This window comes from Nannospalax galili, unplaced genomic scaffold, assembly GCF_000622305.1.
Source record: "Nannospalax galili isolate Female #2095 unplaced genomic scaffold, S.galili_v1.0 scaffold960, whole genome shotgun sequence".
In the NCBI taxonomy this organism is placed as follows: Eukaryota; Metazoa; Chordata; class Mammalia; order Rodentia; family Spalacidae; genus Nannospalax; species Nannospalax galili.
Genome location: NW_008348313.1, coordinates 2,516,389 through 2,527,838, shown reverse-complemented (window position 1 = coordinate 2,527,838; position 11,450 = coordinate 2,516,389). Strand labels below are relative to the sequence as shown.

At 52.0% G+C, this 11,450-nt stretch overlaps 1 protein-coding gene across 1 annotated transcript; it reads left to right on the top strand.

The window, feature by feature from the left end:
• The first annotated feature begins 1,699 nt into the window (after positions 1 to 1,699).
• Klk15 (kallikrein related peptidase 15) lies at positions 1,700 to 10,290 on the top strand. Its single transcript, XM_008845172.1, has 5 exons — positions 1,700 to 1,739; positions 8,089 to 8,239; positions 8,768 to 9,051; positions 9,174 to 9,310; positions 10,138 to 10,290. The coding sequence occupies exons 1-5, from the start codon at positions 1,700 to 1,702 to the stop codon at positions 10,288 to 10,290; spliced, it is 765 nt and encodes a 254-aa protein (XP_008843394.1).
• The last annotated feature ends 1,160 nt before the right edge of the window (positions 10,291 to 11,450 follow it).

Sequence of the window (11,450 nt, the reverse complement as noted above, 5' to 3'; positions counted from 1 at the left end):
CCAGGTCCCAAACCGGGCTGAGCTGGAAACCAGAGAGCCTGGCTAGAATTACCATTTTCCTCAGGATGGGGAACAGGGCTCAGCATGTGTGGCCACTAGGGACAGGATAAATGTTTATAGGATCCCTTCCCGATGGGGGGTGGTCTCCCAGGAGACTCAGACTGAGCTCCAAGGACAAATAACAGTGGAAAAGATGAGAAGGGTTTGAATTCACTCTCCAAGCTTCCTGAAGTCTCTCCACCGAGCAGACCCTGCACAGTACTGTGCCTGGGAACCCAGAGTCAGACAGGGTCTTTTCCGAGGGAGGTCCCAGTCTGACAAAGGAGGGAAGACATCGCAGAGTATGTGTGTGTTTATGTGTGTGCGTGGGGGGAGGGGGTGCATCAGAAAAGGTCCCCAGAAGGAACAACCTCAGCAAGATGAGGAGGCATGGACCTAACGGGCGGAAGTCCAGCCCTGGCTGTGTCTAGAACAACAAGGTCACAGAGACCCAGGCCAACAGGTCAGGAGGGGGGAAGACACTCCTGTTCCTGAAAGTACACCTGAGGGTCTGGGACTCTCTTTCCAGAGCAACAGAGGTCCATAGAGGTTTGTAAGCAGAAGAGAGGCACCCTCAGCTCTGGGCATAGAAAGACCCTGGAGGGTCTGGGTGTGGTAGTCAAGGCCTGACACTCAGGAGGCTGAGGCATGATGGTGGAAAAGCTCAAGGCAACTTAGTGACATCCTGGCTCAAAATAAACAGTCAAAAGAGGGCTGGGGTGCAGCTCAGAGGTAGAGCCCCTCCTTAAAGTCCCCCAGTGAGGGGCTGGGGTGTGGGTCAGTGGTAAAGCCCCTGCCTAGAATCCCCAGTGAGGGGCTGGGGTGTGGCTCAGAGGTGGAGCCCCTGCCTAGAATCCCCCAGTGAGGGGCTGGGGTGTGGGTCAGTGGTGGAGCCCCTGCCTAGGATCCCCCAGTGAGGGGCTGGGGTGTGGCTCAGAGGTGGAGCCCCTGCCTAGAGTCCCCCACTGAGGGGCTGGGGTGTGGATCAGTGGTAAAGCCCCTGCCTAGAGTCCCCCAGTGAGGGGCTGGGGTGTGGGTCAGTGGTGGAGCCCCTGCCTAGGATCCCCCAGTGAGGGGCTGGGGTGTGACTCAGAGGTAGATCCCCTGCCTAGAATCCCCCAGTGAGGGGCTGGGGTGTGGCTCAGTGGTGGAGCCCTGCCTAGAGTCCCCCAGTGAGGAGCTAGAGGTAGAAAGGGAGGGAAGGAGGGAGGAGGGAAGGCAGGTGTACAGGGCAGGGTCCAGTAATTTCAGCCTCCAGGAAACCCAAGACCTGTGGGACGTTGGGTAGCATCCTAAGCCAGGGCAATGGGGATGGAGAGAGATGATGCGTGATGCTGGGGTCTGCCAGAGCCTAAAGGAACAGCGAGAACCTTCCAGCAATTGGAACTACGAGGGAGAGCTGGTGGAGGCTGCAGAAGACAGAGGACAGGGTGGTAAAAAGGAAATCTTAGCCTAGCATGGCAGTGCACACCTCGGGAAGCTGAGGTGGGAGGATCGTGAGTGTGAGGCCAGCCTGGGCTACGGAGGGAAGGGAAGTCTTTTAGGTAAGGGAGATGTATTGGTGTCTGCAGCCATCACGGTCGGGGCTGGGGCTCAGTCTTAGCCCAGTTTTTGCCCTCCCCTCTCCAGATCTCCTCCAAGCCCTGGACCTTCCTCCACAATGTGGCTGCTTCTTGTGTCCATCGTGCTGGTGTCTGCAGGTGAGGGGCACCAAAGTCGGGCCCTGGTCTGTGGGAGTGGGGTGTTCCCTTTCCCACAGGGTACAAGCCCTGGAACTTGGCACCCCCTACCTCACCCAGAGACCTCTTCATGACCCTGAGCCACCTGCCATGTCCCTGAATCCTTCCAACACCCACGAGTCATCATGATCTCTGGAGGTGCTGGACCACCTCCGTCCTTAAACCTGAGTTTGAGTCTCGAGGCTGTTGCTTCCTTGCTGAGTGACCTTGAGGAAACTACTTTACCCCTCTGGGCCTCAAGTGTTCACTGTGAGGATTCAGTGTCACGCTCTGTGAGGTGTTTGGACATGGCAGGTCCTTAGGCAAAGCCAGGCAGGACGCTTAGCACTCACACATAATGACCATATGAGATGGCGGGAGAGATGGCCTGGTGGATAAAGAGCTTACTGTGCGGGGCTGGAGAGATGACTCTGTGGTTAAGAGCACTGGCTGTTCTTGCAGAAGACCAGAGTTCGAATCCCAGCACCCACGTGGCAACTAACAACCATCCATAACTCCAGTTCCAGGGGATCTGACGCCCTCTTCTGTCCTCCACAGGCACTGCACGACACAGGTGCACCTACATACACGCAGGCAATACACACATACACATAAAATAAAATAAATATTAAAAAAAAGCTTACTGTGCAAACACGAAGACCCAGGTTCAGATCCCCAGCACCCACATAAAAATCTAGCTGTGGCAGAGTTTGCCCATTATCCCAGTACTGGGGGGTGCAGACAGGTGGACCCCTGGAGCTCACTGATCATCTGGTCTAGCCAATCAGTGAGCTCTAGGACCTGTCTCAAACGTAAATTGGGTCTGGCAAAATGACTCAGTAAGTAAAAGCACTTGCTGCCAAGTGTGATGAACTGAATTCTATCTCTAGGACCCACATGGTGGAAGGAGAGAATTGACTGCCTGGGTTGTCCACTGACCACATGCATACCACAGCACCTGCACCTACCCACCACCTCCCCACACAATAATATAATGATTTTTTTCAAATAAGGTGGGTGGGCCGAGCACAGTAGTGCACGCCTTTAATCCCAACACTTGGAAGGCAGAGGCAGAAGGATCTCTGTGAGATCAAGGCCAGCCTGGTCTACATAGTGAGTTCCAGGACAGCTGGGGCTACACAGTGAGACCCTGTCTCAAAAAAGAAAAATAGAGGGGACACCCAAATTCAGCCTCAGCACAGTCTCACATGTGCACACACACACGCACACACACACACGCACACACACGCATGTATGGGATGGACACCATGGCCCTTGTTTACCAAGGGAGCAAACTGTGTCTCAGAAAGGGATGGCCACTAAATGAAGGTGACCCTGGTGACGGGAGAACTCACTAATCTCTACCACCTCTGTGGAAAACTTCAGTGTAACCCGATGCTACCTGCCCTGGAGAAACTTGGGGGTGGGGGTCTCTGTCCATTAATGTCCTCCTACTCCCCACATGAGCCCCACCTGCCCAGAGCTGGCAGGTGAGCCTCCCCTCAGGCATTCCCTGTGCCCTGTCTCCACCACCTGCTGCAACCAGCTGGGGCCTCTGCCCTCCTCCAGCCAGGACCGGCTGGGTGCAGCCCTATACCCAGCTGCGAACTTAGTGCTTTCCTCCACAGGACAGCCTCTTCTCCACCACATCCACATTCCCAAGGCCTCCAGGGGCCTTTGGCCCCATTCCTGACCTTGGAGGGCAGAGTGTAGACATTTGGCTTAGCTGTGCCAATCCAGCCTGGGTGTGGGTGTCTGTCAAGGGCCTTGACCTTGGGGAAGGGGCATCCTCACTGCACAGTGTAAGGGGCTGTGTTCTCAAATATTCTCAAATGATCATGTCATTCATGAGCCAGGCACCCCGATGAAAACCTCAGTGAGTGACCTTGAACGTTAAGAATCTGGCACAGGCTGACCCAGAGGTGAATGAATCCATCCTGTCCCCTAGGGTCTGCCTCTCCTGCTGTGTTCCTTTGAACTTTGAAGCCCAGCTCTGTATCTGATCTTGGGGAGGCAGGCTGTTCACTTCTGAGTGTGCACCCTGGAGGTTGGTGTCTGCGTCTCTGAGTTCCACAGAATGGCTTGTGGGTAAAGCACTTTTTTTATTGTGTGTTTCTATATGTCCATGCATGTGCATGTACATGTATGCATGTTTATATGGAGGCCAGAGCTCAACCTCAGCTGTCATTCCTCAGGCGCTGTTTTGGTTTGGTTTGGTTTGGATTTGGTTTTTTGAGACAGGGTCTCCCTGTAGCCCCAGCTAGCCTGGATCTCACAATGTAGACAAAGTTGGTCTGGAACTTATAGAGTGCCTACTTCTGCCTCCCACTGGGACCAAAGATATGCACCACCATGCCTGGCCCGCCTTAGTTTTTCAGACAGGGTCTTTCAGTGGCCTGAATCTCAGTGATTTGGCAAGGCCCGGGATTCGCCTGTCTCTGCTCTCCAGCTCTGGGATTACAAGTGTGAGCCACCACACCTGGCTTTCTAAACAGTGCTGGGGGGTGGACTTAGGTCCACTCCTGAGTCATCTCCCCGGCCTCTAACTGGCAGTCTTGACCTTGGCCTCAGTTCTCACAACTAGGTCTGTGCAGACAAATGTGTGTCACCTGAACATCTAAATGGACAACCCATAAACAAATGTCTGTGTCCTCTTCTTAAAATAACTGAGATTCACTGCATGATGGCACTTCAACTGAGGCAAGGGGACTGCCATGAATTCAAGATGAGCCTGGCTCCATAGTGAATTCTAAGCTAACCTGGGCTGCAAGTGAGACTTGGATTCCAAAAATCAAAATAAGTAAATGAATGAATAAATAATATTTATTAAGCAATTGTAATGCGCCAGGTACAATTTGCCACACACACACACACCCACACACATAGATACATACACAGATGTGCGTACACATACACAAGTGCACACACATACACATACATATAAGCACACATAGATACACACAAGCACACACATACACATACATGTACAAACATTCACATACACATATACATGTATATAAACATACATCCACACATATGCACACATGCACACAAGAACATGCATGCAGAAACATACATACATGCACAGTACACACATACATGCCTAAGCACATACATATAGACAAATACACATATACACACATAAGCACACATGCACACATACACAAATACACATATGCACACAAGCACACATATATTCACATGCACAAACATGCACATGTACACACACATGCACACACAGACCCCTATCCATCTTCGCAGCCACACATCCCCATTTTTTAACAGGTGAGGAAACAGGCACCAGGAGGTCAAAGCCCAGGTGGGGCGATGACTCGGTCCGTAAACTGCTGAGGGAACAAACCTGAGGACCCCCGAGTGTGCATGTCAAAGCCACTCGTGCATGTAATCCCGGCACTGGGAAGGGAGACACAAGCAGATCCTGGGATTCGCTGGTCAGCCAGGGAACCCAAATCAGTGAGCCCCGGTTCCCGAGAGAGACCCAGTCTTTGTAAACAAGGTTCATCTCCCTTGAGGAAGGACACCAGGGGTCATCCCTGGCCTCCATGCACACCTATGTGGGTGCATGCGCATGCACGTGTGCATGCGTGCACACACACACACATACACACACACACACACAGGTCAGGGTCTCATTGAAAGTACATTTGAGCCCAGGGTTAAAGACCACTCCATCTTCTTTGTCCATTTGGTGAAACAGATGACGCTGGATGCCAAGCCCCACGCTGGAGACTTGTGACTTTAGGTCTGACCTCTGTCCAGTGCTGTGTGTGCACATGTGTGCCATGTCCTAGCAATCCATATTCATATGTGCATATAAACATTGTCACTAGGGGTGTTTTTGTGCATATAAACATCGTCACTAGGGGTGGGTTTTTTTTGTTTTTTTTTTTTTTGTCTTTTTGAGACAGGGTCTCCCTGTAGCCCCAGCTGGCCTGGAACTCACTATGGCCTGGTTCAAGACCAGGCTGGCCTTGAACTCACAGAGATCCACCTGCCTCTGCCTCCCAAGTGCTGGGACTACAGGCGTGCACCACCAGCCCGGCCCCACTGGGGGTCTTTTTAAAAGAGGTTTGGTTTTTTTTTCCTTTTTGGTCTTTTTGAGACAGGGTCTCCCTGTAGCCCCAGCTGTCCTGGAACTCACTATGTAGACCAGGCTGGCCTTGAACTCACAGAGATCTGCCTGGCTCTGCCTCCCAAGTGCTAGGATTAAAGGCGTGTGCCACCACACCTGCAAGATTTATTTTTATTTTCTGGGTATGCATGTTTGTCTGCATGTATGTATGTGCACCAAACGAATGCAGTACCCATGAGAGCCCAGAAGGGGGCATCGGGTCCCCTGGACCTGGAGCTGCAGAGAGTTGTTAGCTGCCGTGTGTGATGGGAACTGAACCTGGGTCCGCTTCAGGAGCAGCCAGTGCTCTAACTACTGAGCCATCTCTCCAGCCCCTTCACTATGGCTCTTGAGCTGTGACCAATCTGCCTGCGAGTGAATTCCACTTTAGAGTGCTGTCCCCAACTGTCCCTGTGTCTGGCTGTGTCCATGCTGTCCATGTGTCCATGCTGTCTTGCATGGTTCCCCAAATTTGGTTGAGATGTGCAGAGTCCAGGACCAAGACTGAGTGTCACACATGTTCAGCCACCGCATTGTCTGATGTCTGTGGTAGCCTTGAGCAACTGGCTCCAAGTGACCCTTCTTCACCTCCAGTCATACAGCAGTCTTGCCCTCGCCCCCCCCCCATTCCTCTCCCAGAGTCCCAAAGGAAGGGGGGGGGCTCCGATTCTACAAAAGGCAATGGTTGTCAAAGCCAGAACATAACATGGAGCTTCAAATGAATAGGTAAGACTGTGTGTATGTGTGTGTGTGTAGTGTGTGTATAGTGTGTGTATAGTGTGTGTGCATGTGAGGGTGTATGTAGTGTGTGTAGTGTGTGTGTAGTGTGTGTGGTGTGTGAGTGTGCATAGTGTATGTGCGAGTGTGTATAGTGTGTGTGCATGTGAGTGAGGGTGTGTAGTGTGTGTGAGTGTGTGTGTAGGGTGTGTGTAGTGTGTATGTGTAGTGTATGCATGTGTGCGCAGGTATGGGGGGCTCTGATTGTGTGTATGTGTGTAATGTATGCATGTGTGTGCAGGTGTGGGGAAATTGTGTGTGTGTGTGTCTGTGTGTGTGTGTGTGTGCAGTGTATGCATGTATGCGTGGTGCAGGTGGAAACCAGATTTTGTCACTGGAAATCATCCTCAGTTGCTTCCCCACCTATTTTTAAGTTGGGTGTGTGGTTTATTTATTTATTCATTTATTTATTTATTTATTTAATTTTTTGTCTTTTTGAGACAGGGTCTCCCTATAGCCCCAGCTGTCCTGGAACTCACTATGTAGACCAGGCTGGACTTGAACTCATAGAGAGCCTCCTGCTTCTGCCTCCCAAGTGCTGGGATTAAAGGCGTGTGCCACCATGCCCAGCTATTTTTATTTTTTAAAATATTTTATTTATTATTTTTATTTTATGTGTATGTGCATATTGCCTGCATGTAGGTAAGTGCACCTATGACGTGCAATGCCCGCGGGACACAGAAGAGGCTGTCAGATTCCCTGGCACTGGAGTTATGGACAGTTGTTAGCTGCCATGTGGGTACTGGGATTCGAACCTGGGTCTTCTACAAGAACAACCAGTGTTCTTAACTGCTGAGCCATCTCTCCAGCCCCTATTTTTATTTTTTATTTATGTGTATGTATTGCCTGCATGTATAGAAGTGCACCTGTGTCATGCAATACCCTTAGAGGACAGAAGAGGGTGTACCCTGGAAATGGAGTTATGAACAGTTGTTAACTGCCATGTGGGTGTTGGGATTCAAACCCAGGTCTTCTGAAAGATCAGTGTTCTTAACTACTGAGCCATCACTCCATCCCCCTTAAGTATTTTTAATTTTTATTTATTTAATTAAAAAAATTTTGAGACAGGGTCTCCTTAGTAGCCCCAGCTGGCCTGGAACTCACTTTGCAGACCAGGCCGGCCTTTTTAATTATCTGTCTCTGTGTGTATGTGCATAGGAATGCAGTACCTGCAGTGGCCAGAAGGGGGCATCTGATCCCATGGAGCTGGAGTTACAGTTGGTTCCTACCCCTCTGGTTTTTGAGAGAGGGTCGCTCACAGAATTCATCATGCATCTACACTAGCTGGCAGTGAGCCCCCGGATCCAGCTGTCTCCTCCCCCCAGCTCTGGGGTCTGTTCTGCCACTGTCATGAGCTAGCAGAAATGCTGAAGAGGCCGAAGGATCTTCAGGGAGGGATTTTCTCCCCCTCTCTCTCCCCAGCCCAGGATGGCGACAAGATGCTGGAAGGCGAGGAGTGCGTGCCTCATTCTCAGCCCTGGCAGGTGGCCCTCTTCGAACGTGGCCGCTTTAACTGTGGGGCTTCACTCATCTCCCCATACTGGGTGCTCTCTGCTGCCCACTGCCAAACCCGGTACGAAGCAGGACTTGGAGGGGAGGGCATGGCTGAGGGTGGGAGCTGCTAGGTTTGGGGTATCTGGACTGTTGGGCTTAATGGGGAGGGGACCCAAGTTCTTGGTTTCTGAGAGATGGAGAGGCTAGAGGTGAAGGCCCTGGGTCCAGGGCATGGATTCTGCCTCCTTAGGTTCCTAAAGTACAGAAGAGAGGATGGAAAAGACCCCTCGTCTTTTGAGTCCCTGGTAGGGGAGGGCTCTAGGGAATCTGAGACTTTTAGATTCTAAAGAAGGAAGGGGCTCCAGACGTGTCCATGACTTGGGACTCCTGGGTGGGTCGCTTTGTTTTTGTGTGTCTTGGATCTGGCTATGTTAGACCAGGCCGGCCTCCATCTCAGAATTACCTACTGGGTTCTTGAGGGGCCATGGCTAGAGCCATTAGCTTCAAGGCTTTGAGGAAAGAGATTCTCAATGACCCCATGCTGTCCACTCTTTGACGTCTCCACCTGCTCCTTCACATATATGCTTGTAACCACTCCCCCGCACAGCTTCATGAGAGTCCGCCTGGGCGAGCACAACCTGCGCAGGCGGGATGGCCCAGAGCAGCTGCGGGCAGTCTCCCGCATCATCCCGCATCCCAACTATGAGGCCCGCTCTCACCGGCATGACGTCATGTTGATACGACTTCTACAGCCTGCACGTCTGTCACCCCAGGTGCATCCAGTGGCTCTACCTACACGCTGCCCACGTCCTGGTGAATCCTGTGTGGTGTCTGGCTGGGGCCTGGTGTCAGACAAGGAGCCTGGGGCCACAGGGAGCCCAGAGTCACAAGGTGCATGGAAGGATGGAGCTGGATGTCAGGCCTCCAGCCACCCTGTCTTCCAGGGCTCTTAAGTGGAGGGGGATGAGGGCCAAAGGGTTATGGATATACTTTAAGCCCACTGTCCTCCTCAGTGAGCGTCCCAGATACCTTGCACTGTGCCAACATCAGCATTATCTCGGAAGCTTCATGTAACAAGGAGTATCCAGGTCGAGTGCTGCGTACTATGGTGTGTGCTGGCATCGAGGGTGGAGGCACGGATTCCTGTGAGGTCAGAGTCAAGAGGGGGACATAGGGTGGAAGGAGAGGTGTATGAGTGTGTTGCCTGCATGTGTATAAAGTGCACCCACAGAGGTCAGAAGAGGGCATCGGATGGTTGTTAGCCAACAGGTCAGTGCTGGGAATCAAACCCAAGTCCTCTGCAAGAGCAGCCATTGCTCTTAACTGCTGAGCCATCTCTGCAGTTCCCCAGCTAACCTCATTATACATCCCAGGACCTCCTGTATAGAGACAGTGCCGACCACAGTGGGCCAGACCCTCCCACGAGAACCAGCAATCGAGATAACCCCCCACAGACACACCCACAGGCCCATCCAATTTTTGGGTGACTCAATTGAGGCTCCTTCAGATGCCTCTAGGCTGTGTCAAGTTGACAAAATATGCTTACTAGGACAGAACAGGCTGAATGCAGAGCTGTGGTTAGGTTTGGGGACAGAATACCAAAGGCATTTAGGAGATGGGGCTAGAGATGGGGGTCTGTCTGGATGATGTGGCCCGGGAAACCACAGGATAGTGAGTTTGGTTTGAATTGGGAAGTGTGTTGGGGTTGTTGTGGGATGGGGTGGATTTGGGGGAAGGGTACCGAAGGCATAAAGACTGAGATTAGGCTGCGTTGAGTGAGCACACGTTTGGTTTGATTTTGCATAGAGCATGAAGCCCTGGGTTCCATTTCCAGTACCACACAAACCAGGCATGTTGGCACATGCCTGTCATCCTAGCACTTGGGAGGTGGAGGCTGGAGGATCAGGAGTCTGCACTACATGAGATGAAATATTCAGGAAGTTCCTACTGGCCCTAAGAACCCCTCTTCTCCCCCAGGGTGACTCCGGAGGACCCCTGGTGTGTAGTGGTGCCCTACAGGGCATTGTGTCCTGGGGGGACGTTCCCTGTGATACCACCACCAAGCCTGGTGTCTACACCAAAGTCTGCAGCTACCTGGAGTGGATCCGGGAAACCATGAAGAGGAACTGATTCACTGGACCACCACCTGGGGCCCTCACTGACCCCCTGGGGTCCTCACTGACTGCCTAGGGACCACAATGACCACCTGGGACTTTCACTTACCTCCTGGGGCCTTCACTGACCACCTGGGGCTTTCACTGACCACCTGGGGTCCTCACTGACCATCTTGGGCCTTCACTGACCACCTGGGACCCTCACTGACTATTTGGGACTCTCACTGACCTCCTGGGGTCCTCACTGACCATCTGGGGCCCTCACTGACCACCTGGGGCCTTTGCTTACCTCCTGGGGCCTTCACTGAGCAGCTGGGGTCCTCACTGACCATCTGGGGCCTTCACTGACCACCTGGGACCCTCACTGACTATTTGGGGCTCTCACTGACCTCCTGGGGTCCTCACTGACTGTCTGGGGCCCACAGTGACCACCTGGGGCCCTCACTGGCCTCCCAGGGCCAACAATGACCACCTGGGGCCCTGACCAAGACCCCATGGCTGTCCAGAAGCCCCATCCAGACAGAACCAGGCCCTTCTGTACCAAGGTCCCTGCCTGAGGTCACCTGCTTAATACCAAGCTAACAACTTTAATCCAGTTTTCTCTGTAAAAGTGTCTGTCACTTTCCTTAGGTGCTGATAAGAAATGGGTGGGGAGCTAGGAAACAGGGTCTACTGTTCCATGTCACCCAGGATCCCCTTCCCTGGGTAAAGGAACATGGTTTCAAGTAGGGCTTTGCTTATTCAATGGATAAGGTGTAGGAACCTGGATCAGGGGCCCAGTCTCTCTCATCCTTGGTTTTCCCGTCTGTGAAATGGGGTTGCTATAATATAATGCTTGTCTCCTAAGGTGTCTTTAAAGATTAAATGAGGTCATGCATCTTAATTGATCAGAACAACATCTGACACTTTATTTGTACTCAGGAAATTTGCATCCCAGTGAGAAGACTCAACATGCTATATCACCAAAAATGACTTCATCTTCCACCTTTAATGCTTCCCGGTAGCCATGGCGACAAGACTGGGATGCTGCGTGCTGCCGTATTGATTTTTATCAGAGTCAAGATTCAAGTTGGAAGCCTGTAACCTTACCATCTAGGTTGCATCCGATTCTCTTCAGAGACCCCAAAAGTGGTCTTGAATGTCAAAGTCAAGGGATCACTGAGGTCTGAAGATTGA